The sequence below is a fragment of the Lithobates pipiens genome, unplaced genomic scaffold, assembly GCF_037356315.1.
Source record: "Lithobates pipiens isolate NorthernLeopardFrog02 unplaced genomic scaffold, aLitPip1_a1.2 Scaffold_19, whole genome shotgun sequence".
NCBI lineage: Eukaryota > Metazoa > Chordata > Amphibia > Anura > Ranidae > Lithobates > Lithobates pipiens.
The window spans coordinates 435,241,773-435,266,308 of NW_027507764.1; the positions used below are offsets into that span (position 1 = coordinate 435,241,773).

Genomic DNA, 24,536 nt, shown 5'->3' on the forward strand with positions numbered 1-24,536 from the left:
GTGGAGCTCCGCCAACTGTGTGGGAACCCACTGCCATCCGGAGCCAGCACTTCCACATGAGACCTCCAAGGTACCCATCCTTAACCCTGGGCATCCCCTGAGCAGACAGGTACCTTTATTGGGCGCTCTGGGCGACCATTCGGTCTGTTGTCCGCCTGGCGGCCGGCTCCATCCACAGGGGTAGCGCCGCCATCTTGAGACCTACGAGGCCTCCACATCCTCCGCGATCGGGTGCCGCATCCCGTAGGACAATCAGCAGCTCTATCCCAGCGCACCTCTGACAGCTCCCTCGGCCCTGGTGGTCGGCTGCTGGAGGAGACCTGCAATGATTGGCGCTTCAGGGACACAGGCAAGAGGCGGCCATCTTGCTACTCCTCTGGCCCACTAGTTGCCTCCTCGTCCCCCCCCACACTATATTCAAGCCCCACGGAGCTTCAGATACACCTCACTCGCCAGGGGGAGACCCAGAACGGGGAATAGAGGGACTTCCACCCCAGTAACGGCCCTGGTAGCAGCCAAGGCCTTGTCCTCACACTCATGTGTAGCGCCCATCTTGCTATACCCAGCAGCAGTGTGGCTGGGGCTGCTTGGATCCTCGGAGGCCTGACTTGCAATCTGCAGGGACGCTCTATATGCCCGGCCGTTTAGACTGCACACCATGGTCCTGATCTGAAGTCCCCCTCTATGCCCCAGGAGGTGCTACGTTCTGCATTAAACTCAGGAGCAACCCTTTTACCACCTCATAAACGTATTCTCCCAAACTCCAAATTCCTAAGTGATTGATCCCCACCCTAACTTGACCCCAAATCCTCATCACCAGTGAGTTATTAACCTGGGTTAGAGAAAAAAAGATGAGCTAAAGGACACAACCACAACTAAGTGGGGACGCATGCGAGACGCGATGCAGATCACCATCTTTATCTAAGAACTCCATGACTCAGCAAGGATATAACCCACACTGTTAGTAATAATCCCTTTAAATAACCTTTTTTTTTTGCATCCCTGCTGTTCACACTAGCGCGTGCCGACGGGCAAGAAGGTGTACAATTGCCGTGCGCAACAGCTCAAAATGGCTCAAAAAGGCACTGGTTCACCACCTGTACAGTCTCCTATAGCCGCCAGTGGCCCTCCGTAAGAGTCTGCATCTGCACAATTTAACAGGGAATTCTCCTCTCAGATCACAAAAGCTGATTTAGACTCCAGTTTAACCATGATTTACAAAAAATTGTTGACAAATTACAATGTGAACTCTGGGAGAACGCACAAACATTCTAGAAACCAAACATGATGAGCTATCACTTGCGCACAACGATCTGAGAAAAGATTTTGAACTTTTAGCTGAAAACCACTCATACATACAATCACAAGTGGAAGATTTTGACAATCGAAACCGACGAAACAACCTAAGGATTCGTGGTATTCCAGAGTCAGTAACTGATCTAATGCCAGCAGTTTCCAAACTGTTCCACAATCTCCTTCCTGATTTACCTCCATCCTCATTTGCGTGTGATAGAATTCATAGGGCCCTGTGTCCTAAACCACCCCCAGACAAACCTACACGAAACATAATTTTATGCATGAAAGAGCTCATCACAAAAAAAATATTAAGAGTATCCAGAAATATGCATAACATTGAATTGGATGGCACAAAAATTAAAATTTTCTCGCAAGCTACCTTGGAAAGGAGACGCAAAATGAAGGAGATAACTTTGGTTCTACAATCAGCTCATATCAGTCACAAGGGACCCCAAAAGCATGGTTCAACTAGTGGAAAAGGCTAGCATAATAATAGAAAAAATATCCGGTAGAACAATTTCTCTTACACCCCAAATTTTTCTTCTTTTCTCCCCTATACAGGATATTCCAATGTCTAGCACAAGGCAAATCCACACATTCCTCAGCTCCATTCACTGGGCCATAGCCTTTAACTGGCGCTCCACTACGGTACCTTGGACACAAATTCTCAACCGCATGACGAACATCAAACTTTCTGAGAGAATTCATCACACGTTATATGATTCTATGCCCCTTTATAAAAAAAATTGATTCTCTGGGATACCGCATTTCTGGTTTAGAAATTTTCTTTTTATACCTACTTTTCTTAACATATATGCAATTGTCATTTTTACTTCTCTCCACTACAATACTCCTGATTGGCCTGATTATAACCATATGCATTCCTCCACCTGACTAACCAGAACCCTTTTTTTTTCTGTACAACATTCACTGTTTAAGATATTTGTATATATACCTGCACATTCATTGTAATTTTTAAATGCCTTGACCTTTTCCATAATAAAAATCTATAGTATAAATGTTGAGAAAAGTTGATCTAAGGTAATAGATGACTGTCTGATAAGGTGTAAATAGGATAGGTGTCTTTTCAGGCATTGACTAAAGCATTCCACATTGAATAACAGTCTAGCTAAGGGAGTAGAGAGTAAAGAACAGTGTGTGTATGTGTGTTTGAGTGCATGTGCATGTGTTAGGAAACTATAACTATACACTTATAATGAATACAGTTATTGTAAAGTCTCTGTTTTTTTTTCACTAAAAATAACAAACATGTTATACTCACCTGCTCTGTTGCAGTGGAATTGCACAGAGCAGCCTGGATCCTCCTCTTCTCGGGTCCCTCTTCTGTGCCCCTGGCCCCTCCCTCCTGTTGAGTGCCCCCACAGCAAGCAGCTTCAGACACGGAACTGCAGCCCGGCCCTACCTCTTCTCTCTCTCCTGATTGGCTGACTGACTTTGATTGACAGCAGCGGGAGCCAATCAGGAGAAAACGTCTCGAAGAGATAAGACACCCGTGGACCCCTGTAAATAGATGGGGGCTCAGGTAAGTAGTAGTGGGTGCTGGGGCAACTGCTGCACACAGAAGGCTTTTTAAGATGAAAAACCTTCTGACTTTACAACCCCTTTATGTCCACCCAAAATATGATCTGAGCTCAACTAAAACCCATATAACAGCAGCAGCTTTGCAGTTCCAAGGGCAATATACCATGAAAAATGGTATATTACATTTGGTCAGTGACGACCCATGCATTAAGGGCGCATGGGCGCTGCCCCCTCTCTCCTGCCACCCCCTCTGTGTACTATGGATAGATTCATGCATTGCATGAATCTATCCATGGCCGCCGCGGCCATCCCCCATTCAGGCATCTGACCCCTTCTCGAGTGCCAGGCATCTGAATTACAGCGGCAGTGGGTGTTTTTGAAGCACCTGATTAGAGCCATAGGCTCTAATTATCATCAATAACGGTGACCTCAGCTGTGTTAGGAAAGCAAATTAAAATTTGCTTTCCTAACACTGAACAATCAGGTGCAGGCAGGGCCACTAGGCGGACTAGGCAACCGCCTGGGGCGCACTGCCGCCTAGGGCGCCCGGCCGCTGGTTATTTTATTCCTGGCTGGCTGCACTGTCCTTGCTGCAACTACTACTGTGCCAGTGCCAAGCAACAGCGCCATCCGCCCTCCCACCCCGCCCCGCCCCGCTCTGGCTTTCCAGTACAGTAATCCTCTCTTCTGTTATAGTATCACCTCGCCGATCCGCCCCTCCTCCTCCGATCCGCCCCTCCTCCTCCGATCCGCCCCCCCTCCTCCGATCCGCTCTCTGTCAGTCTGTCTCTGTCCGCTCTATGTCACATTAGCCATGATGATGATGACACGCAGCAGCTGATGAATCATAAGTTAATCGGACTAACAGAGAGTGGAGGAGAGGGGGGGGGGGTGGACAGCTGCTGTGCCTGTGTGTTATCATGAGTTATATGTCACAGATCATCGGACTGACAGAGAGTGGAGGAGAGGGGGGGGGGGGCGTACGACTGCTGTGCCTGTGTGTTATCATGAGTTATATGTCACAGATCATCGGACTAACAGCGAGTGGAGAGGAGGGGGGGTGGGGGGGGGGCAGACGACTGCTGTGCCTGTGTGTTATCATGAGTATGTCACAGATCATCGGACTGACAGAGAGTGGGGGGGGGGGGTCGTCATGATGATAACACACAGGCACAGCAGCCGCCCCCCCTCCATTCTCTGTCAGTCCGACGGTCTGTGACATTACTCATGATGATAACACAGGCACAGCAGCAGCAGCCGTTCTCCCCCTCAGTCCTCTGTGACATGATAACAGGTGTCATTTGATAGCACAGCACCCCTGGCCCCACCCCCACGCTCTCCTGGAATAGAGGATGGATGGAGGATGGATGCAGCATGCATCATCATGGGATACAGCAGGGCGACGTCGGCGGCGTGGCACTTGAAGGCCACTCTCTGAGCTTGGGGTCAGGTGCGCGCAGCCTGGGCTAGCTGGAACAGGAAGAGAAGAGGCACCACTCCACACGAGGCAGGTACACAGGCTGGCAAATACAGTTGGTGCCAGCAACAGGTTACTGGTGTGACCGTGAGGTAAGCAAAAAACTGTTGCTTTCTCTCTATTAGGCCCCTTTCACGCTGGGGCGGTTTTCAGGTGCTACAGTGCTAAAAATAGCACCTGTATAGCGCCTGAAAAAATCGGCCCCTTTCACTCCAGTGTGAAAGCCTGAGGGTTTTCACACTGGAGCGGTGCGCTAGCAGGACGGTGAAAAAAGTCCTGCTAGCCGCATATTTGGAGCGGTGAAACCGCTCCTACCTATTGAAATCAATGGGGGAGCACGGCTATACCGCCGGCAAAGCGCCACTGCAGCGGCGCTTTGTGGGCGGTTTTAACCCTTTTTCGGCCGTTAAACGCAGACCGCCGCTAAAACAATGGTAAATCACTGCTAAAAATAGCAGCGCTTTGCCGCCGACGCCCGCACCGCCCCAGAGTAAAAGGGGCCTTAATGAGAATAACATTATGTGAATGTGATGACCATGACATTTAATTTTAAAATGTGAGTGTATATATATCAATTATGTTGACTGATCTGCCAAATGTCCCCCCAAGTCTGCAATTTATGGGCACTGGTGAGGCGGAATTGTTGAGCGCTGGTGAAGCGGTATTCTGGGGGTGGAGTCAGGGGCGGGGCCAATGGGGGGCGGCAAAATGAGGTTTCGCCTAGGGTGCCAAAAATCCTTGCACCAGCCCTGGGTGCAGGGGGTTTGTTACCTGTCACCTAATTGGCTGAAATGAAAGACACCGCTATTGGACGCCTATCAGGAGGAGAGGACAGGAGTCAGAAGATGAGGACGCCAAGAGATGCTGGCTTGAAGGACCTTGCTCGTCGTCTTCTGCCCCACCAAGACAGGGTAAGTACCGGGCAGGTGGCAAGCGGGCGGGGGGGGTCACACTGGTGACACATTAATGGCACAGTGGCAGCACTTAATGGGCACACTGGCAGCATTTGATGGGAACACTGGCAGTATTTAGTTGGCACACTGGCAGCATTTTATTGTCACACTGGCAGCATTTAATTGGCACAGTGGGTGCATTTGATGGCACAGTGGCTGAATTTGATGGCACAGTGGCAGCATTTGATGGGCACAGTGGCTCGTTTGATGGCACAGTGGCTGCAATTGATGTTTTATTTCAGAATTTTTCAGTTTGTTTTTGACCCCCCAAAAATTTTGACCACCAGCCACCACTGCATTTGGTACATGTCTGAGCTACTCTATGGCAGTCATAAAGTCTCACCACACTTTCAAAAAAGATTTCCCAGTGAAATCCACAAAAAATACTCATTACAAGATATTTTACTTAAATCATGAAGAAAAACACAAAGCTTCGCAAGCTGCAATTAAGGTAACACACAGGACCTTTCTCAAAGCAAAGTGATCATTAATTTGTCTTAATAAAGGGATTCTATGTCGTCCCAAAAGACAGTTTGTGGTGCCTTTTTTCCCTTGTGAATAAAGAAAATAACTTGTATAATGAAGGTTGCTGAAGATTTCTGCTTGTGGTTAGTGTGTGGTGTCATCAGTTCACTACAACACACCAGCAAAGACAACATATGTGCGACAGACACATCATCCTTATAGGTGCAAAGACACGACTGCAATGATGTTTGCAAAGTTTCTGTTACCATGGGGCCATCTCTTCTCTAACACCAGTGCTCTGAACCAGGTGCCTCTAGGTTTCATGACTTAAAATATATAGCATGAAATGCAAAGAAAATTGTGAATATTAGTATTCTACCAGGTTATTTTTTCTTATGTTCAAATTAAAGGAAATACGGATTGTGGGAATAAGTGTACAAGTCTGAATCTTTATAGAGCTGTGTCAGCAGAAGAGCCTTGTTGTTAGCCCTCCGCCCCACCAAGAAAAAAACCCAACAACCTACGAATACAACTGTATACACAGCAAACTTTAAAAAGAAAACTTAAATGATGTTTTATGACGTCCAAGAGACTCCTGACCCAATTAGGTCATGCCTAAGTTTTACTTTATTAGATCCCTAAACACTTTACAGCCATGCCAATAATAATCACCACTGGTTACAACAGGATTATCATAACGTAGCGTACATGCCTACAGGAAAACCCAGGCAGTGCTGACAGAGCACAGCATGATGGCTCAATGATCCAAAATGGTAGTAATTGCTTTCCTTGTCTTTATTTCTTCTCAAGCATGCCAGGAAAAGCATATTTGTCCAAAGAAATAAAAGGAAAATCAAGCATATCTCATTCAAACTATATTCGACAATTCAAACAAAATCAACCATAGCCAAAGCTACATGAACATAACAATATATATAGAAAGGGTATGTGGCATCACCAACATGAAACCTTAAAGCTGAAAAAGTTATGCTAGGTATTATGCTATCCAACAATGCAGTGAGCTGCCTTTCATTTACAGTTTTCTCTCCTAGTAGGCTCAGAACACCAATATTTGCATGTATACGTACAGCTGTAAGGGCTGGGAACTCAGTAGGTGATAATGGAATTTTAATGAATACAAATAGGGCACCTCATTTTTTCTGTTTTTGCTTTTCAACAGATTGGCACAATAAGAAACAATATGAACGAAGGGAGCACACCGGCAGATAATGAAGAAATATATGTACCCATTAAATCTTGAACAAGTCTGTTTAATTCTTTGCTTTATTCAAGGAAATCTATAAAGAGAGAAATATGAGGGCTGCCATTGGTGACCTCCATCGAAAAATACTAGTTTCCTGGCTGCCTTTGCTTTTAATAGTTTTGAAAAAACTGACTAGAATCAAGCATTCTGATCAGTAATGTCTGAGTGAAGTCAGCCTATTTTATTCAGACTATTAAAAATATTTATTAAAGGAAATAAAACTGGACAAAGCATGGCAAAGTAAGCATGGTATGTCTATAAAGTATTAAAAGTAGGAGAAGAGTACAGGGGATGGAGTTCTATAGTCCTGTCCTATGGTGAGACTGGTGCTCTTCCATAGATGCAGGACACAGAGTAATGCCGCGTACACATGATCGGACATTCCGACAACAAAATCCATGGTATTTTTTCCGACGGATGTTGGCTCAAACTTGTCTTGCATACACACGGCCACACAATGTTGTTGGAAATTCCAAACGTCAAGAACGCAGTGATGTACGACGAGCCGAGAAAATTGAAGTTCAATAGCCAGTGTGGCTCTTCTGCTTGATTCCGGGCATGCATAGAAATTTGTGCTTTGGAATTGGGTACACATGATCGGAATTTCCAACAACAGATTTTGTTGTCGGAAAATTTAAGATCCAGATCTCAAATTTTGTGTGTCGGAAATTCCAATGGAAAATGTCCGATGGAGCCTACACACGGTCAGAATTTCCAACAAAAAGCTCCCATCGAACATTTTCCATCAGAAAATCTGACTGCGGGTACGCGGCATGGTAAGCTATAATACAATACATTTTTATACTTAGATTTAGATACACTTTTAAGCTGGGTTCACACCGAATCCCTGCATCCAATTCACAATAGCAGGAGATTTTGACTGGCTCTCTATGGAGCCAGTTCACATATCTCCGCAGGGGGTCCGATGCATTTTCACTGTGCATCTTTTAGTCCATTTCAGGTCTGAATTCAGCCCAAAATTCGGGCTGAAATGGGTCCTGGAACAATGAACCAGCATGCACCAGACCCTTGCTGTGAGCTGCATGAGGCTGGTATGTGAACCAAGCCTTAAGCTGCCTAAATAGGTGCAGGCATTGACAAATGATACCTCAAGCACTGGCACACCTGCCCCAAGTATCATTGCATTCTTTAAAATCAGAGACCTTAAAGATAAGCATAAATGGGCAATGTTGTCATTTGTAGCAAGTCGTGCATATGCAGTTAACAGATTCCAAATTCAAATAATTCCTTGAAAAATAATGATTACTAACAATGTTGAAAGCAAGTATTTTTGACTGTTTCGTTGGCCATTTTCTGATACCAGCCAATAACACCTTTTGAAAAATGTTTACAATTCTCTACTGGGACCAAATAATTCACTTTGCAGAATGCAAATGAGAATGTAGCAAAAATATATAATCAGAAATACCTAAAATTAATGCACAACCACCAAAGCAAGCCATAAATCCGATCAGTTCAGCTTATGCAATCCAAATCAGTGAAACATGCATTTTGTTTTTTTGGGCTCATTTATAAGCACACTGTTCATTTTTTGGGTGAACAAAGCCAACAGACATAAATTTCTTATAAGGTACATAGGGTCCCAAAAACCATCATCAACCAGTAGTAACAGAATATAAAAATCGTTAAAGATGCTCAATTGCAAACCAAATATAGAAGTGATTGCTGCATTATCTTCATTAGCTATAAATTGTGCAATTTACCCCATGTGCACAAATATTTTTATTTAAATCAAGTTTGCCTTGTTTGCCTTCATAGAGAGCCCAAGACACAATAAAACATCTGGTAGGATAGATCTTTTCCAGAATTGGTGTCAACACACATCTAAACAACAAGCTAGTGCAGCACTTTGTGAAACAAAACATGTTCAATCAAATATTCCACAAATATAAAAATAATACCAAACAATAAAATCATGCTAAGTCAAAATGCTAACATTTTGTGTCACACAGGCAGTCGCCATTGAAAATTGGTAAACAATTATTGGGTCACACAATATGACATGATCCAGATCTAATATAACTAATGGGAGGTCCTGCAAAGTCAGGTGCCAAGGGAACCTTAAGCAAACAGTGGGTCAAATAGTACACAGGGACATAAAACACTGACACAAAAAACACCATATTGATGTTGTGAATATATATATACATGGCAGGATATGTTGTGCCAGATACGGCCATATAATGTAACCTGCTGATTGTTTACAAAGTTTCTATGGTAAAAGATGGGCAAGACTATTTTAGCATGCTGGCTACATGGTGCTCTCACCTACTGAGGAAGTCCCGCTGACAGTCGTAGGGCAAACTGAAACTTTTACCATTGATATCATTGCCCTATATGCACTGGGATTGAGGACACATCAGTATCTGTTAAGCCTTGTACAAACGATCGGATTGTTGGCCAACAAAACCGTACTCTTTTTTCTGAAGGGCGTTGGCCCAAACTTGTCATGCATACACACGGTCACACAATTGTTGGCCAACAATTACGAACGTAGTGGTGTACTAGACGTACTACGCGTTTTTTCAGCTCTTTAGCGTCACCCTTTGGGCTCCTTCTGCTAATTTCGTGTTAGCAGAAGTATGGTGAGTGTTGATTCGTGCTTTTCATTTCACACTTTTCATTTCACACTTTTCAGTTTGCGCTTTTCAGTTTGTTTCTGAACGGCCGTTCGTCAACCAGATATGATGCGGAATCAGAGGAGATAATGTGTTATTTATTATAGGCTTTGGAGTTATTGCTTTGACATTATTTTTTTGGTTGAATAAGGATTTGATTTGGTATATTTTTGGATGCATAGAATGCACTTTTTGGTTAAGTTCTATTGGCAGATAGCGTGTCTTGTTTTTTTTTTTTTTTTTTTTTTAATGCACAATAACAAAATTGTGGAGAATTATACTTGGCTATGTGTTTTACTTCAAATGACAGTTTGGGAGTAGGCAGTTACATTTTTAAAAATTGTAAATGTAAATTTGTAAAATTGACAAGGGACACCAACATAGTTGTATCTTTGATCTTAAAAACTACAGGATAATCATGTTGTGGCAACTTGCCCAAATAAAAAAAAAAAAATAATAATAATATTATTCTTGATATCACTAGAAAAAAAAAAGCCTTTGAAAAGTAATTTGCAATAACTCCATCAGTATCACCAGCAAAGCAGCTTCATTATTATCCAATTAAATAAGAAGGGAATGTGCGCTGCATTTGGAGATTTCATAATTTGCCACGTCACAAATGTTAATTCTCCATTACGAACGCTAGTTTACAAGACCGACCATTCTTGGCTCCTCCTTGCTTCCGAGCATGCCTGTTTGTACTTTGGACTTTTGTCCAACTGACTTGTGTTCACACGCTCGGAAAATCCGACAACACAGCTGCTTCAGATTTTGCATTTTGATTTAGCGTTTTGCATTTTTGTCGTATGATATTAAATGTATGTTTATATTTGTGGAATATCTGATTGAACGTTTTTTGTTCCACTTTTATCACATTTTTATTTGCTCTGCACTATTTTGTTGTTCATGTTATTGTGAAAGTATAGTAAGGTCACTGTTTCATTGTTAGCTTGCATGTTAGTTTGGTGTACTGTTTCTGATTGTGCAGATTTAACTCTTGTCTGTTTGGTAACCCACACTATTTATAAACTGACCACACACTTTTCTATAGTTTTCCATTACTTAATTATACCATTCCTTTCTATCATTCTACCAGGTAAGGTTCATTATAACACAGAACTATGTGTCATGTTATGGCCAGACATGGGGGAATTTAGAGGAACACAATTCCAACAAAAAATGTAACCAATAAGTAAGCTACTAATGATACCCCCAAAAAAACTGTGACCGTGTTAAAGTCAGAAAGTCTACTTAATTTACATTAATCTGAAATTTGTTTAATTCACTAGAGCCAGGGTTCAGAGAGGTGCTCTACAACAGAAAGAGGGTTCAATATAGAGTTGGCCTAACCCTTGCAGCTAAACCAGTATCAACTCTTCTGAAAAGGCTGTCCACAAGGCTTAGGAGTCTATCTATTGGAATGTTTGACCATTCTTCCAGAAGCGCATTTGTGAGGTTAGGCACTGATGTTGGATGAGAAGGTCTGGCTCCCAGTCTCCGCTCTAATTCATCCCAAAGGTATTTTATCAGGTTGAGGTCAGGACTCAGTTAAATTTCACCACCCCAAACTCGCTTATCCATGTCTTTATGGACCTTGCTTTGTGAACTGGTGTGCAGTCATGTTGGAAAAGGAAGGGACCATCCCCAAATTGTTCCCACAAAGTTAGGGGCATGAAATTGTCCAAAATGTCTTGGTATGCTGACGCCGTAAGAGTTCCCTTAACTGGAACTAAGGGGTCAAACCCAACCTCTGAAAAACAACCCCACACCATAATCCCCTCTCCACCAAATGATTTAGGCCAGTGCACAAAGCAAGGTCCATAAAGACATGGATGAGTGAGTTTGGGGTGGAGGAACTTGACTGTCATGCACAGAGCCCTGACCTCAACCCGACAGAACAACTTTGGGATAAATTAGAGTGGAGACTGGGAGCCAGGCCTTCTTTTCCAACATCAGTGCCTGACCTCACAAATGCACTTCTGGAAGAATGGTCAAAAATGTCTATAGACACATTCCTAAACCTTGTGGTCAGCCTTCCCAGAAGATTTTAAGCTGTTATAGCTGCAAAGGGTGGGCCAACTCAATATTGAATGATAAAACAAAACGGTGGCACCGCATCCAAGGATTAAAAACTAAAGTTTTAGAATATCCATAAAAAAATGAAACATGACACACATAAGATCCAAAAGTGCTTAGTAGACACATTTCACACAGTCGTACTTACTCATTACTAATTACCCCAAGTGTGTATATTAGCTTAAGACCACATGTCAACAGGTGGAATCAATCAATGGATGGGGAAATAACCCACCGACCATGAGAGACCACAGTCTACAAACTCTAAATCAACAGTAAATAAACAAACATATGCACATATAGACATACATAAAAAGATCATTGCCATAAATTAGAAAATAACAAAAAATATGCGCAAATAACAATAAAATATATGAAAAAAAAATTTAAAATGGAAACATATACAATGAAAGGAAATATATTATGTAAATAGATATAAATGAAACAAGCAAACACAGGAGAGCTGCTGGAACCAACACCCATAAAACAAAAACAAAAAAGTATACATATTCTATAGAGCTAACCCAACAATATCACCATTTAAATAGGCTGTAAAAACCATCCAAAGTTAGGTACTCATAGAAAAGGTTTCTCTCTCTCTCTCTCTCTATATATATATATATATATATATATAGATAGATAGATAGATAGATAGATAGATAGATATATATATATATATATATATACATATATACAGTTAGGGCCATAAATATTTGGACAGTGACACAATTTTCGCAAGTTGGGCTCTGCATGCCACCGCATTGGATTTGAAATGAAACCTCTACAACAGAATTCAAGTGCAGATTGTAACGTTTAATTTGAAGGGTTGAACAAAAATACCTGATAGAAAATGTAGGAATTGTACACATTTCTTGTTCAAAAGTAATTGGACAAATAAACATAACCCAAACAAAATATTTATTTATTCAATATTTTGTTGCAAATCCTTTGGAGGCAATCACTGCCTTAAGTCTGGAACCCATGGACATCACCAAACGCTGGGTTTCCTCCTTCTTAATGCTTTGCCAGGCCTTTCCAGCCGCAGCCTTCAGGTCTTGCTTGTTTGTGGGTCTTTCCGTCTTAAGTCTAGATTTGAGCAAGTGAAATGAATGCTCAATTGGGTTAAGATCTGGTGATTGACTTGGCCATTGCAGAATGTTCCACTTTTTTGCACTCATGAACTCCTGGGTAGCTTTGGCTGTATGCTTGGGGTCATTGTCCATCTGTACTATGAAGCGCCGTCCGATCAACTTTGCACCATTTGGCTGAATCTGGGCTGAAAGTATATCCCGGTACACTTCAGAATTCATCCGGCTACTCTTGTCTGCTGTTATGTCATCAATAAACACAAGTGACCCGGTGCCATTGAAAGCCATGCATGCCCATGCCATCACGTTGCCTCCACCATGTTTTACAGAGGATGTGGTGTGCCTTAGATCATGTGCCATTCCCTTTCTTCTCCAAACTTTTTTCTTCCCATAATTCTGGTACAGGTTGATCTTTGTCTCATCTGTCCATAGAATACTTTTCCAGAACTGAGCTGGCTTCTTGAGGTGTTTTTGGGCAAATTTAACTCTGGCCTGTCTATTTTTGGAATTGATGAATGGTTTGCATCTACATGTGAACCCTTTGTATTTACTTTCATGGAGTCTTCTCTTTACTGTTGATTTAGAGACAGATACACCTACTTCCCTGAGAGTGTTCTGGACTTCAGTTTATGTTGTGAACGGGTTCTTCTTCACCAAAGAAAGTATGCGGCGATCATCCACCACTGTTGTCTTCCGTGGACGCCCAGCCCTTTTTGAGTTCCCAAGCTCACCAGTCAATTCCTTTTTTCTCAGAATGTACCCGACTGTTGATTTTGCTACTCCAATCATGTCTGCTATCTCTCTGATGGATTTTTTCTTTTTTTTCAGCCTCAGGATGTTCTGCTTCACCTCAATTGAGAGTTCCTTTGACCGCATGTTGTCTGGTAACAGCAACAGCTTCCAAATGCAAAACCACACACCTGGAATCAACCCCAGACCTTTTAACTACTTCATTGATTACAGGTTAACGAGGGAGACGCCTTCAGAGTTAATTGCAGCCCTTAGAGTCCATTGTCCAATTACTTTTGGTCCCTTGAAAAAGAGGAGGCTATGCATTACAGAGCTATGATTCCTAAACCCTTTCTCCGATTTGGATGTGGAAACTCTCATATTGCAGCTGGGAGTGTGCACTTTCAGCCCATATTATATATATAATTGTATTTCTGAACATGTTTTTGTAAACAGCTAAAATAATTTTTTTTTTAATAAAACTTGTGTCACTGTCCAAATATTTATGGCCCTAACTATATATTCTATATATATATATATATATATATATATATATATATATATATATATATATATATATATATATATATATATATATAGATATATATATATATATATATATATCTATGTATCGATATATATATATATATATATATATATATATATATATATGCACACACACACAGTATCTCATAAATGTGAGTACACTCCTCACATTTTCACTTAGGAGTATATTCACTTTTGTTGCCAGCAGTTTAGACATTAATGGCTGTGTGTTGAGTTATTTTGAGGGGACAGCAAATTTACGCTGTTATACAAGCCGTACACTCACGACTGTACATTGTAGCAAAGTGCAATTTCATCATTGTTGTCACATAAAAAGATATAATAAAATATTTACAAAAATGTGAGAGGTGTACTCACTTTTGTGAGATACTGTATATATAATCAAAAGGTGATGAATACCAGCCAATAATCCATAAATGTCAAACATTTTACAACAATGAATATATATAGATAGAAGTCCCATATAATACAGGAACATCTATAATAGTGGGAAACATCCCATTCATAATTCAAACCAAAAGGAATGTGATTATGTAAATAGTGAACACCCCTAGCTGAAAGTTTGACTTTTTCCACAACCTGCACAGAAACTAAGCTGGAATTGCCATTAAAATGTCTCTCTACATTGGTAGATTTGCCACTCTAATGTTGCTAAGGCATTATTGGGCTCTACAGGATTTATATGTAATGACATAAATGACATATGTTGTATTACAGTTGAAAAAATGTTTTAAAGGAATAACTATGTTGTTACTATTTGATGAGACTTCTTGACCCCCAAGAATGTGGGGACAGCAGGGGCAATCCCTGGCACCACATTTAAAATTTCCTTTGAAGTGTAACCAGGTCGTGGTTTGTCTAGGTGCAGAACAAAAGAAGCTGGGAGAGAGGGTACCAGCCAAAGAACAGGCTTTACTTAGTATGATATTAATCCCATCACGCAGAATCTCCAGCAGTGTGGGGCCACGATGGGGGCAAAACTTTTTGCCCTCATTTGCCAACCTATTTATGGGTTGGTGGGAGCGGTCCCACATCTATGGAGATAGAAACCCTTTTAGAATTTACGCCCATAAATTTTTTCACTATGTAGATATCCTGTTTATTTGCGACAGGAGAATGGGGGACATGGAATCCTTTTTGTCATTATTGAATTCTAACACCAGTAATCTAACATTCACGGGACACCTGGAACAAAGAGAGATTTCTTCTTTGGTGTTGTTGGTGGCATTACAAGATCTTGTAATCACGCATTTATACGGAACAGCCTTCTTATGGCCCAGTCTAATCTCCCCAAATGTGGTCAGAGGGATCCCAGTGGAACAATTTGTCTGCATACGCCAGATCTCTAGTGAAGATATTGATTTTGACAGGGAGGCAGCGTTACTTTATCATAAGTTTGGACTATGTGGTTACCCAATATGGACACTGGAACACGTCTACACCACTGCGAGGGCAAAAAATAGGGAAGACCTTTTGAAAAAACCCTGGCAATCCCGGTGTAGATATGGTAACAAACCAGCTTTAGTCCCTCCATATACTCAAGAGTTCCAACAGATTGGAGATATAGTTAACAGGTACTTGCCATTCTTATTTGAGGATGAGTCACTGTCAGGGATTCTGCGTGATGGGATAATTATCATACCAAGTAAAGCCAGTTCTTTGGTTAGTACCCTCTCCCCCAGCTTCTTTCATTCTGTACCTAGACAAACCACGACCCGGTTATACTTCAAAGAAAACTTTAAATGTGGTGCCAGGGATTGCCCCTGCTGTCCCCACATTCTTGGGGGTCAAGAAGTCTCATCAAGTAGTAACAATATGATTTTCATTTAAAACATTTCTTCAACTGTAATACAACATATGTCATTTACGTAATTACATATAAATCCTCTAGGGCCCAATACGCACCACTCATAGGTTACAGGAACACCTTACCAACACAATGGCAATGCCAGTTTAGTTTCTGTGCAGGTTGTAGAAAAAGTCAAACTTCCAGCTAAGGGTGGTGATCTGTTCAGACTAGTATGCAGGAAGAAGGTGTATTGGATTTTTTATTTATGTACCAGCATTCCTTTTGGTTTGAATTATAAATGGGTTGTTTCCCACTATTTTGAATAGGTTATTGTTTAGTTTGGATCCTGCACCTCCATCCTGCCTTGTTTGAATAGAGGATATAGTCACTGCACTTTCTTTTGGAAATGATATATTAAGTGTATCCAAATTTTGTACATATGAGCATGACCCCTACATCTATATTGGGTAGTTGCTTTATATATCTTTAAATGTCCCCTTTTTTACTTTTACATTTACTATAGGAATCAATCATTATGGATGGTCTGAATGGTCTAAGGCAGGGGTCTCCAAACGACGGCCCTCCAGTTGTTCAGGAACTACAATTCCCATCATGCCTAGTCATGTCTGTGAATGTCAGAGTTTTACAATGCCTCATGGGACGTGTAGTTCCGTAACAGCTGGAGGGCCGTAGTTTGGAGGTCCTTGGTCTAAGGTTATCAGTGGTGTACCCCAAGGTTCAGTGCTGGGGCCCTTACTTTTTAATATCTTTATAAATGATATTGGGTCTGGGATCAAAAGTAGCATTTCTGTCTTTGCAGATGACACCAAGCTATGCAGTGGAATAAGGTCCTTACATGATGTCTCCAATTTACCAGCCAACCTCAATGCACTGTCTAATTGGGCGACTATGTGGCAGATGAGGTTTAATGGTGAGAAATGTAAAGTTATCCACTTGGGGGCTAAGAGTACGCATGCATCATACATGCTAGGGGGAGTACAACTAGGGGAATCTGTGGTGGAGAAGGATCTGGGAGTTTTGGTAGATCATAAGCTCAATAATAGCATGCAAGGCTAAGCTGCGGTTTCAAAAGCGAGCAAAGTCCTTTCTTGTATTAAGAGAGGTATGGACTCCAGAGTGAGATATCATTTTGCCCCTGTTCAAATCATTAGTAAGACCTCAGCTGGAATATGCAGTTAAGTTTTCGGCATCAGTTCTCAAAAAGGATATCGGGGAACTGGAGAAAGTGCAGAGAAGGGCAACCAAACTGATGGAGGAGCTCAGCTATGAGGAAAGATTAGAGGAACTGAATTTATTCTCTCTTGAGAAAAGGAGAATAAGGGGTGATATGTTCAACATGTTCAAATATATAAGGGGTCCACATAGTGAACTTGGTGTTGCTCTTTACGGTCAACCCAGAGGACACGGGGGCACTCTTTACATCTACAGGAAAAGAGATTTCATCTTCAAATATGGAAAGGTTTCTTCACAGTAAGAGCTGTGAAAATGTGGAATAGACTCCCGCCAGAGGTGGCTCAGTAGATTGCTTTAAGAAAGACATGGATACTTTCCTGACTGTACATAATATAACTGGGTACTAAGATTTATAGGTAAAGTTGATCCAGGGAAAATCCAATTGCCTCTTGGGGGATCAGGAAGGAATCTTTTTCCCTGCTGTAGCAAATTGGAGCATGCTCTGCTGTTTTTTTTTTTTTGCCTTCCTCTGGATCAACTGTGGGTATAAAATTGGGTATATTGGATTGTACAATATATATTTTTTTAAATGTATTTATTGTTTTTAAGGTTGAACTGGATGGACTTGTGTCTTTTTTCAACCTGACTAGCCATGTAACTATGTAACTCCACCCAAAACAGCCAGAGCTCCTCAACAGAGGAGTTGCAACCTTAAACAGCCGCCTGCAAAACCTTGCGGCCGAAGCCAGCATCCGGATATGCACTCACATCAACCTTGTAAAATATAGTAAAAGTGTGAACGGACGACCAGCTTACCCCTTTACACACTTGAGAAACAGGCGCTTGATGTCGGAAAGTCCAAGAGGCACCAATTGCCCTGGTAGAATGCGCCGTGACAGGAAAGGGAGGCGCCCGTTCCTTTATGACATAAGCCTGAACTACAGTCTGTCTGATCTACCGAGAGATGGAGACCACCCATCTCTTCTTTGGACCAGCCACCGATACAAACAGCGAGTCCAACCTCCGGAAAGGAGCCCTAGCAGGCAGATATACCCGCAGAGCCCGGACCATGTCCAGGGAATGCAAAGCTACCTCTTTAGGGTGTGACGGCCAAGGACATAGGGATGGAAGCACAATGTCCTCATTTAGATGAAAGGCGGAAACAACCTTTGGAAAAAATTAAGGCTGCGGACGCAGCACCGCCTTAAACTTGTGGAGTATCAAGTAAAGAGACTTGCAAGACAAGGCTGCCAACTCAGAAACCCTCCTAGCAGATGTAATGGCCACTAGGAAGACCACCTTCTGAGAGAGTGTCAATAAGGGAATCTCCCTAATGTTTTCAAACTGTGGTTTCTGAAGCACCAAGAGCACCAGATTCAAATCCCACGGAGGTAGCGGTGGCCAGATCGGAGGGGCCACATGTCGAACCCCCTGAACAAACGTACTCAGCAATGAATGAGCCGCCAAGGGTCTCTGAAAAAAGACAGCCAAAGCTGATATCTGCCCCTTAAATGGTACTTAATGCAAGTTTCTGATCCACTCCTTGCTGCAAAAACAGCAAGATCCTGGAAAGTAAGGTGGAGGAGTGCAAGGTCTCTAACAGCAGGTGTCACAATACTTTTGACAATATAGTGTACTTGTTGTGGGCTGTGCCATGTAACATTTTTTGCATGGTTTACTCCTAATGGTGTTCAAACCACCAAGTCCTGATCATGTTAGTACTGACATTAGTTCATCTTACATAATTTTGCACAAGACAGATAGTGAGGAATCTACAATTGTGTTCGAAATTGCTATAGCTAGCTCTTCATAACGTTCTTCCTAAGCATGTGTATCATAGCAAAGTTGACAGGCAAATAGGTGCATTCAAAAATAATTTTGGCTACCTTGACCTTTAGCAGTATTTTCAGTATGAGCAATATAATGTAATGTAATTTTCAAGTACACTTTCATTTACAGTTACTGTGTATTCCCAAAACCTTCTGAAGGTTTGAACTAGAAATAGTATTTTTTTTTGTTGTTGCTATTATTACTGTGCAGCACTTACTGTATGACAAGCTATTTTTTTTTATTTGATCTGACATCTCTAAACTGACTACAGCTTTGGTTGTCAGAGTTTATATTGTTGCTATGGGTTACTGCACATTGCACATCATCTGTCTTATTAATTAAAACTGGTAATATATTAATACTGGCAGAATTTCAAATACAGTCAAATCAAACAATTTCATACTTACGATGCTTTGTTTCTGCACCTTCTGTCTGGTCTGTAATTGTATGTTATAATCTTCATCCTCTCTTTTCATACGCTCTGTGTACGATTCGGCTTCTTTCAATAGCTGTGCAGAGGTATCTTTTACATTGTTCAGCTGCAGCTCCTGTAGATTATAATTTTGCCTTAAAAAAGCAAAAAGTGGGTATTAATAAATAGGTTTGAATTGTACCAACATTTTGTATAAATGGATTTTGATAATGAAACAAATGCTAATCTAATAACAAATCTGAAACTTTCTCATACAAACATTCAGATTAATTTGGTGGACTGAAGCAATCAGTTAAACTTCTGCTTTGTAACCAACTGAAGGCACATTTTTCTTTAATTTTGGATAGAACGGGGGGGGGGGGGGGGCAACCCCCGTCATTTTTTTTTTTTTGCCATCTGTTTCACATTAGAGAGATTTCCCTTCAGTTCCTGTCCCAAAGCCAGAACAGGAAATGAGAGGAAATCCCTCCAAACTGAGGGAAATCCCTGATGATCACAGGGTCATCAGACCTAAAGTCCTCATTGGAAGATGTCCATTCTATGCCTGTTCTAATGTAAACCCAAAATTTGACAGTTTCGTAAAAAATCCGATGGATTTTGTGGTTGGAATGTCCAACCGTGTGTATGGGGCATTATACTTTAAATCCTAGGCTCAACCCCAGACTCCCATATAAAAGTCGATTCACACTGACTACTGCAAGAAATATGTATTACATTAGTTTGCCCTTGTGTTGCAAACCAGCTGTTCTTTCATTGAAACTAGCATGATTGATTTCATATTCCTGATGTTAAGAAACACATACGGCGATTATCAGGCGGCATTGCCCACTTTAATAGAAGCCAGCCGACATTCGGCCTGTGTGTGCGTCAGACTGACAGAATCCACACGTTTAGCTGACTTCCGTCGACTGGGCATGACCAAAAAAGGTATGCCGATTGGTACCCAATCAGCACACCCAGCCATGGCATTCTAGCGGGGGAGGGGCACCCCCGTTTCAGAATACAATAGCACAGCGGGGGAGATCGCTGTACTAACATTGTCTTGTTAGTACAGTGGCTCCTCCTGTGCTCTTCAGTTTTTTTTGTTCAGCCTGCTGTGTTGAGCGCAAGAAAAAACACTAGCGCGTACCAGGCCTTTACTTTCTAGACTTGCCAACTATGGTGTGCATGCATAGCTATTACTACCTCTTCCCACTATGCCATTTTTCTCCCCATTCTGTCCAGTGCCTCCTACAAATCTCCTTTAAGTCAAAAGCATCCTCAGTCTATGTAGCCTACTTTTGTAATTTTTTTATAATCTCCAACAAAGACTGACAAAGTAAACCTAGAATTCTCATCACAATGGGGGTTATTTACGAAAGGCAAATCCACTTTGCACTTAACGTTAACTTGGAAGTTCAATTTCTCTGAATCTAAGGGGTAGATCTGAAATTAGGGAAAGCTCTGCTGATTTTATTACCCAATCTAAGCTAAAATGCTGTTTTTTATTTTCCTGGCATGTCCCCCTTGGATCTACAGCGACTTTACTTTCAAGTGCACTTGCAGTGCAAAGTGGATTTTCCTATAGTAAATAACCCCCAATGTGTAATTACGTTTTTCCCTATCCCCTAACATTAAAAAAAACACCCGAGTACAAAAAGCAGGTTTGAATAATAAGATTTGCATATATAATTAAAAAACATAATTGAGAAAAAAAATAAAAGCATGCAATAAAACATAATTTGTGGTTTGAAAAACTTCATTGGTGATCTGCTGAATGATAGAAAATCACTGGTATATTAACAGAAGTTAAAAAAAAAAGCTTTTCTTAAATTAACTTTTAAATTATTTTTGTAAAAACAAAAATCACAATTAAATGTCACTTAGTCGGCACAGAAAAGTAGAGATAACTTACTCCAGTGTTACAATTGTTTTCTGAGTTGACTTCATGGTATTCTGAATAACATTCCCATATAATATTAGATCTTGTGTTGATTTCTGAAATTGTAGTACACGCTCAATTGTATTCTTTAATTCCTCAGAAACCTCTGATATTTTCATCTGAAGGGAGAGAAATGTAATATAAGACTAATGATAATATTATAGATAAAAATTATATCATAAATAGATGCAGCAAACACCGACCACCTTGTGAACTTGAGGTTTCTTAATATTGTGTATCCTTACATTTAGAATGTCTATAATTTAAGGACCAGTAGGCTTCTCCAAAGAGTTTCTTGGGTATATAAATGCATAGGGCAACAGTTGTATACCTCCACTGGACTTACATGTAAATTATAACAACTTTAATTAAATTAAGGCCCCGTCCACAAGGGAACAATGTTGGAAGACATATGTTGGTTAAAAAAAGAACAGCCCGTGTGTATGTCAGTCTGTCCGGCAGAAGCCAACCGTTCAGCCGGGTTCTGTCATTCGTACATGCTTGAAAACCAGCAGTCGACCAACTCCTGATCAGCCCTCTCTACCAATGGCATATTGTATTCTGGCGGCAGGAAAGGGGTGTCCCCCTGTCAGAACACAACAAATCAGTAGATTGCTGGACTAACCTTGCATGGTTAGTGCATCGTCTCCGACCAGAGCTGACAGTTTTTTTTTTTTTTTTCGTGCAACCCAAAACTTAATATGATCCACGAGGGCTGCCACTGATTGAGGCTGACTGTTAAAATCCAAATTCACTTTAGGATAAAATTGCAAAAATGCATTGCCTGCCACTTCTTAAAATAGAAAACCTGCCTTTTCTGCAATACTCACCCCTTTTACAGACCTGTCCCTTAAGAATTTTCTCTCCTGACAGCTGCCACCCAGCATTATATAACCCACTTCCAGTTCACCCAGGGCATCATTGCCTCCCACCCCCGAGTGTGTATCATTGTTGCCCTAGGCTCTCTGCACTTCTAAACAGAACAGCTCTCAGATGTTATTACATTAATGCAATTCTTTACAGAAGTTTGAATGCCCACTACTAAGAGGAACTTGTATGTCATGTTACTAAAGAGAAGGAAAAAAAAAGTATGGATACAAAAAATGCTTTTTAAAAATGTGGTGGTGGCACAGAATGAGACAGATGAACTTAGATGAATTTAGACTGACATACATCTATTATATTGTATTATATATAAGCAATTTATAAAGTACATATCTGTCCTTGTCCCATGATGGAGTTTACAATTTAATGTCATACTCACACATGCACCATACGGCCAGTTTAGTCACATCAACTTACAACTCTATTATTGGGACACTTATGAACCACACACACACTAAGGAACCCCTCACATAGACTATATACCTCTTGGGATTTGAACACCAGACTGCAAGACAACACTAACCATTTGAGTGTCAATACTGTATATAAATTGTATGAGTTATTTTAATCACTTCAATACCAGGCACTTTTACCTGCCCAGGCCAGTTTTCACCGCTGTCACACTTTGTATGACAATTACTCAGTCATGCAACACTGTACCCAAACTACAGTTTTATCATTTTGTTCACACAACCAGAGCTTTCTTTTGGTGGTATTTACTGACCACTGGGTTTTTTTTTTTTGTTTTTTTTTTTGCTAAATAAATGTAAAAAGATCAAAAATTTTGAAATAAAACAAAAACATGTTTATCTTTGTTTATGTTGTTTTGCAAACAAATTGTTCTACAAAAATTTAAGCCAAAATGTATTCTGCTACATTTCTTTGGTAAAAATAACCCAAATCAGTGTATATTATTTGGTCTGCAGATAAGTTATACAGTCCACAAACTATGGTATATGTCTGGAAATTGATCAATACTGATGTACTGACAGCCTATCTCATTTGTCGAGGCCCAAAAATGTCAGGACAGTACAGATAGCCCCCAAATTAACATGTAGACAGTCCAAGGTATTTAGTAGGAGGCAAGGCGAGTTTTTTGAAGTTGTCATTTTTTGTCATAATGTCAAAACCAGTGCAGTACAGCATCATCATATAACTGGTGTAGTGACTGGTGATACTATGAAAAAATTATATTTTTTTCTATTTTTTTTATTATTTTATAAAAAAAATCATTCTGTATTATATATGTTTTTCTTTTTTTAATGATTTTTTAACACACTTTAATCAGAGCAAAATAATGTTACCATAGTAACATTGTACTACTCTGGGGAAGTGATCAGCATTTTGTTTTTTTTCAATGAATTTCATTGCTATAAGCAAGCATTTTACAGAAAATTGATTTATTCAGTTTGTTTTGTTGTGATTAGCTGTGATTGGCCACAGCTGATCACATGTACAGCTGGTGACAGATCAAGCCCGGACGAAAGTCCTGCCCAGCTGTCATTTTAAGAAGAGTGGTTAACAGGTTAATTATTTTACCCTTACTTTCTTATAAAAATGTTCAGTTCACGTAACTAAATGCTGCATATGTTTCAAATGATTTAGCTATTATTTGAAATGTAGGTCAGGGCAAACAAAAATAAAAAATTCAGTACACACTGTGCAATAAATGCACTCTGCTCCATGTTTTATACCATTAAACGAGCTACAAGTCCAAAAAATACATTTTAATCTGCCCAAAAAATCCTAACTTCCCATAATTAACTGACGATGCCGCCCCCTGGCAAAATATGCAGGGATATATTAATGCTATTTGTTGATTTTGCCTGGACATAAGCTTCAACTAATGCAAGTTTTTTAATCCTATGAATTTATACTTTTGCTATAATAAATGGGTATTTTATTTCTATCTTGGATGGCTCAATTTTCTGCCCCCCAAAGAATCTATCATCACCAGTCAGAAACCAGTGATACCAATGATCAGTGATAACCACTGAAAAAAACATCTGATCATTTTTAATATCATAATTGACTTTTACACACATTTATTGAAAAAAATGTTTATTTTTTTTCCCCAATACATGTTTAATGTATTGGAAATTTGAATATGATCAGTTGGGATGGGCAATACATATTATAGCTTTTAGGACGCCAAGTAAAAAGGAGCCCCAGTGTTTTATCCACTGAAACCAACCAAATCGTATTTTTTTTAGCTTGCACTAAAAATCAGATTGCTTGCTATGGGCAATATAAACGCTTCCCTCTAGATTTTATAAACTTGCAATATTCATCTATATATAAGCTTATGATTTCAAGTTTTCTTCCATTATCAGTATTAGTCATGTTATGTGATTTTATATCGAAAACATGCTTAGTACAGTAATGAAT

General features: G+C 40.6%; 1 protein-coding gene across 2 annotated transcripts in view; it reads right to left on the minus strand.

The window, feature by feature from the left end:
* Positions 1-24,536, minus strand: part of CCDC178 (coiled-coil domain containing 178) — a 447,704-nt gene that overhangs the window by 284,604 nt on the left and 138,564 nt on the right. For both annotated transcript variants that reach the window (XM_077492627.1, XM_077492628.1), the window contains 2 exons: positions 21,237-21,382; positions 19,317-19,476 (listed from right to left, as the gene is read on the minus strand). In XM_077492627.1, coding sequence (XP_077348753.1) covers positions 19,317-19,476; positions 21,237-21,382 — 306 coding nt within the window. The remainder of the gene's footprint in view (positions 1-19,316; positions 19,477-21,236; positions 21,383-24,536) is intronic.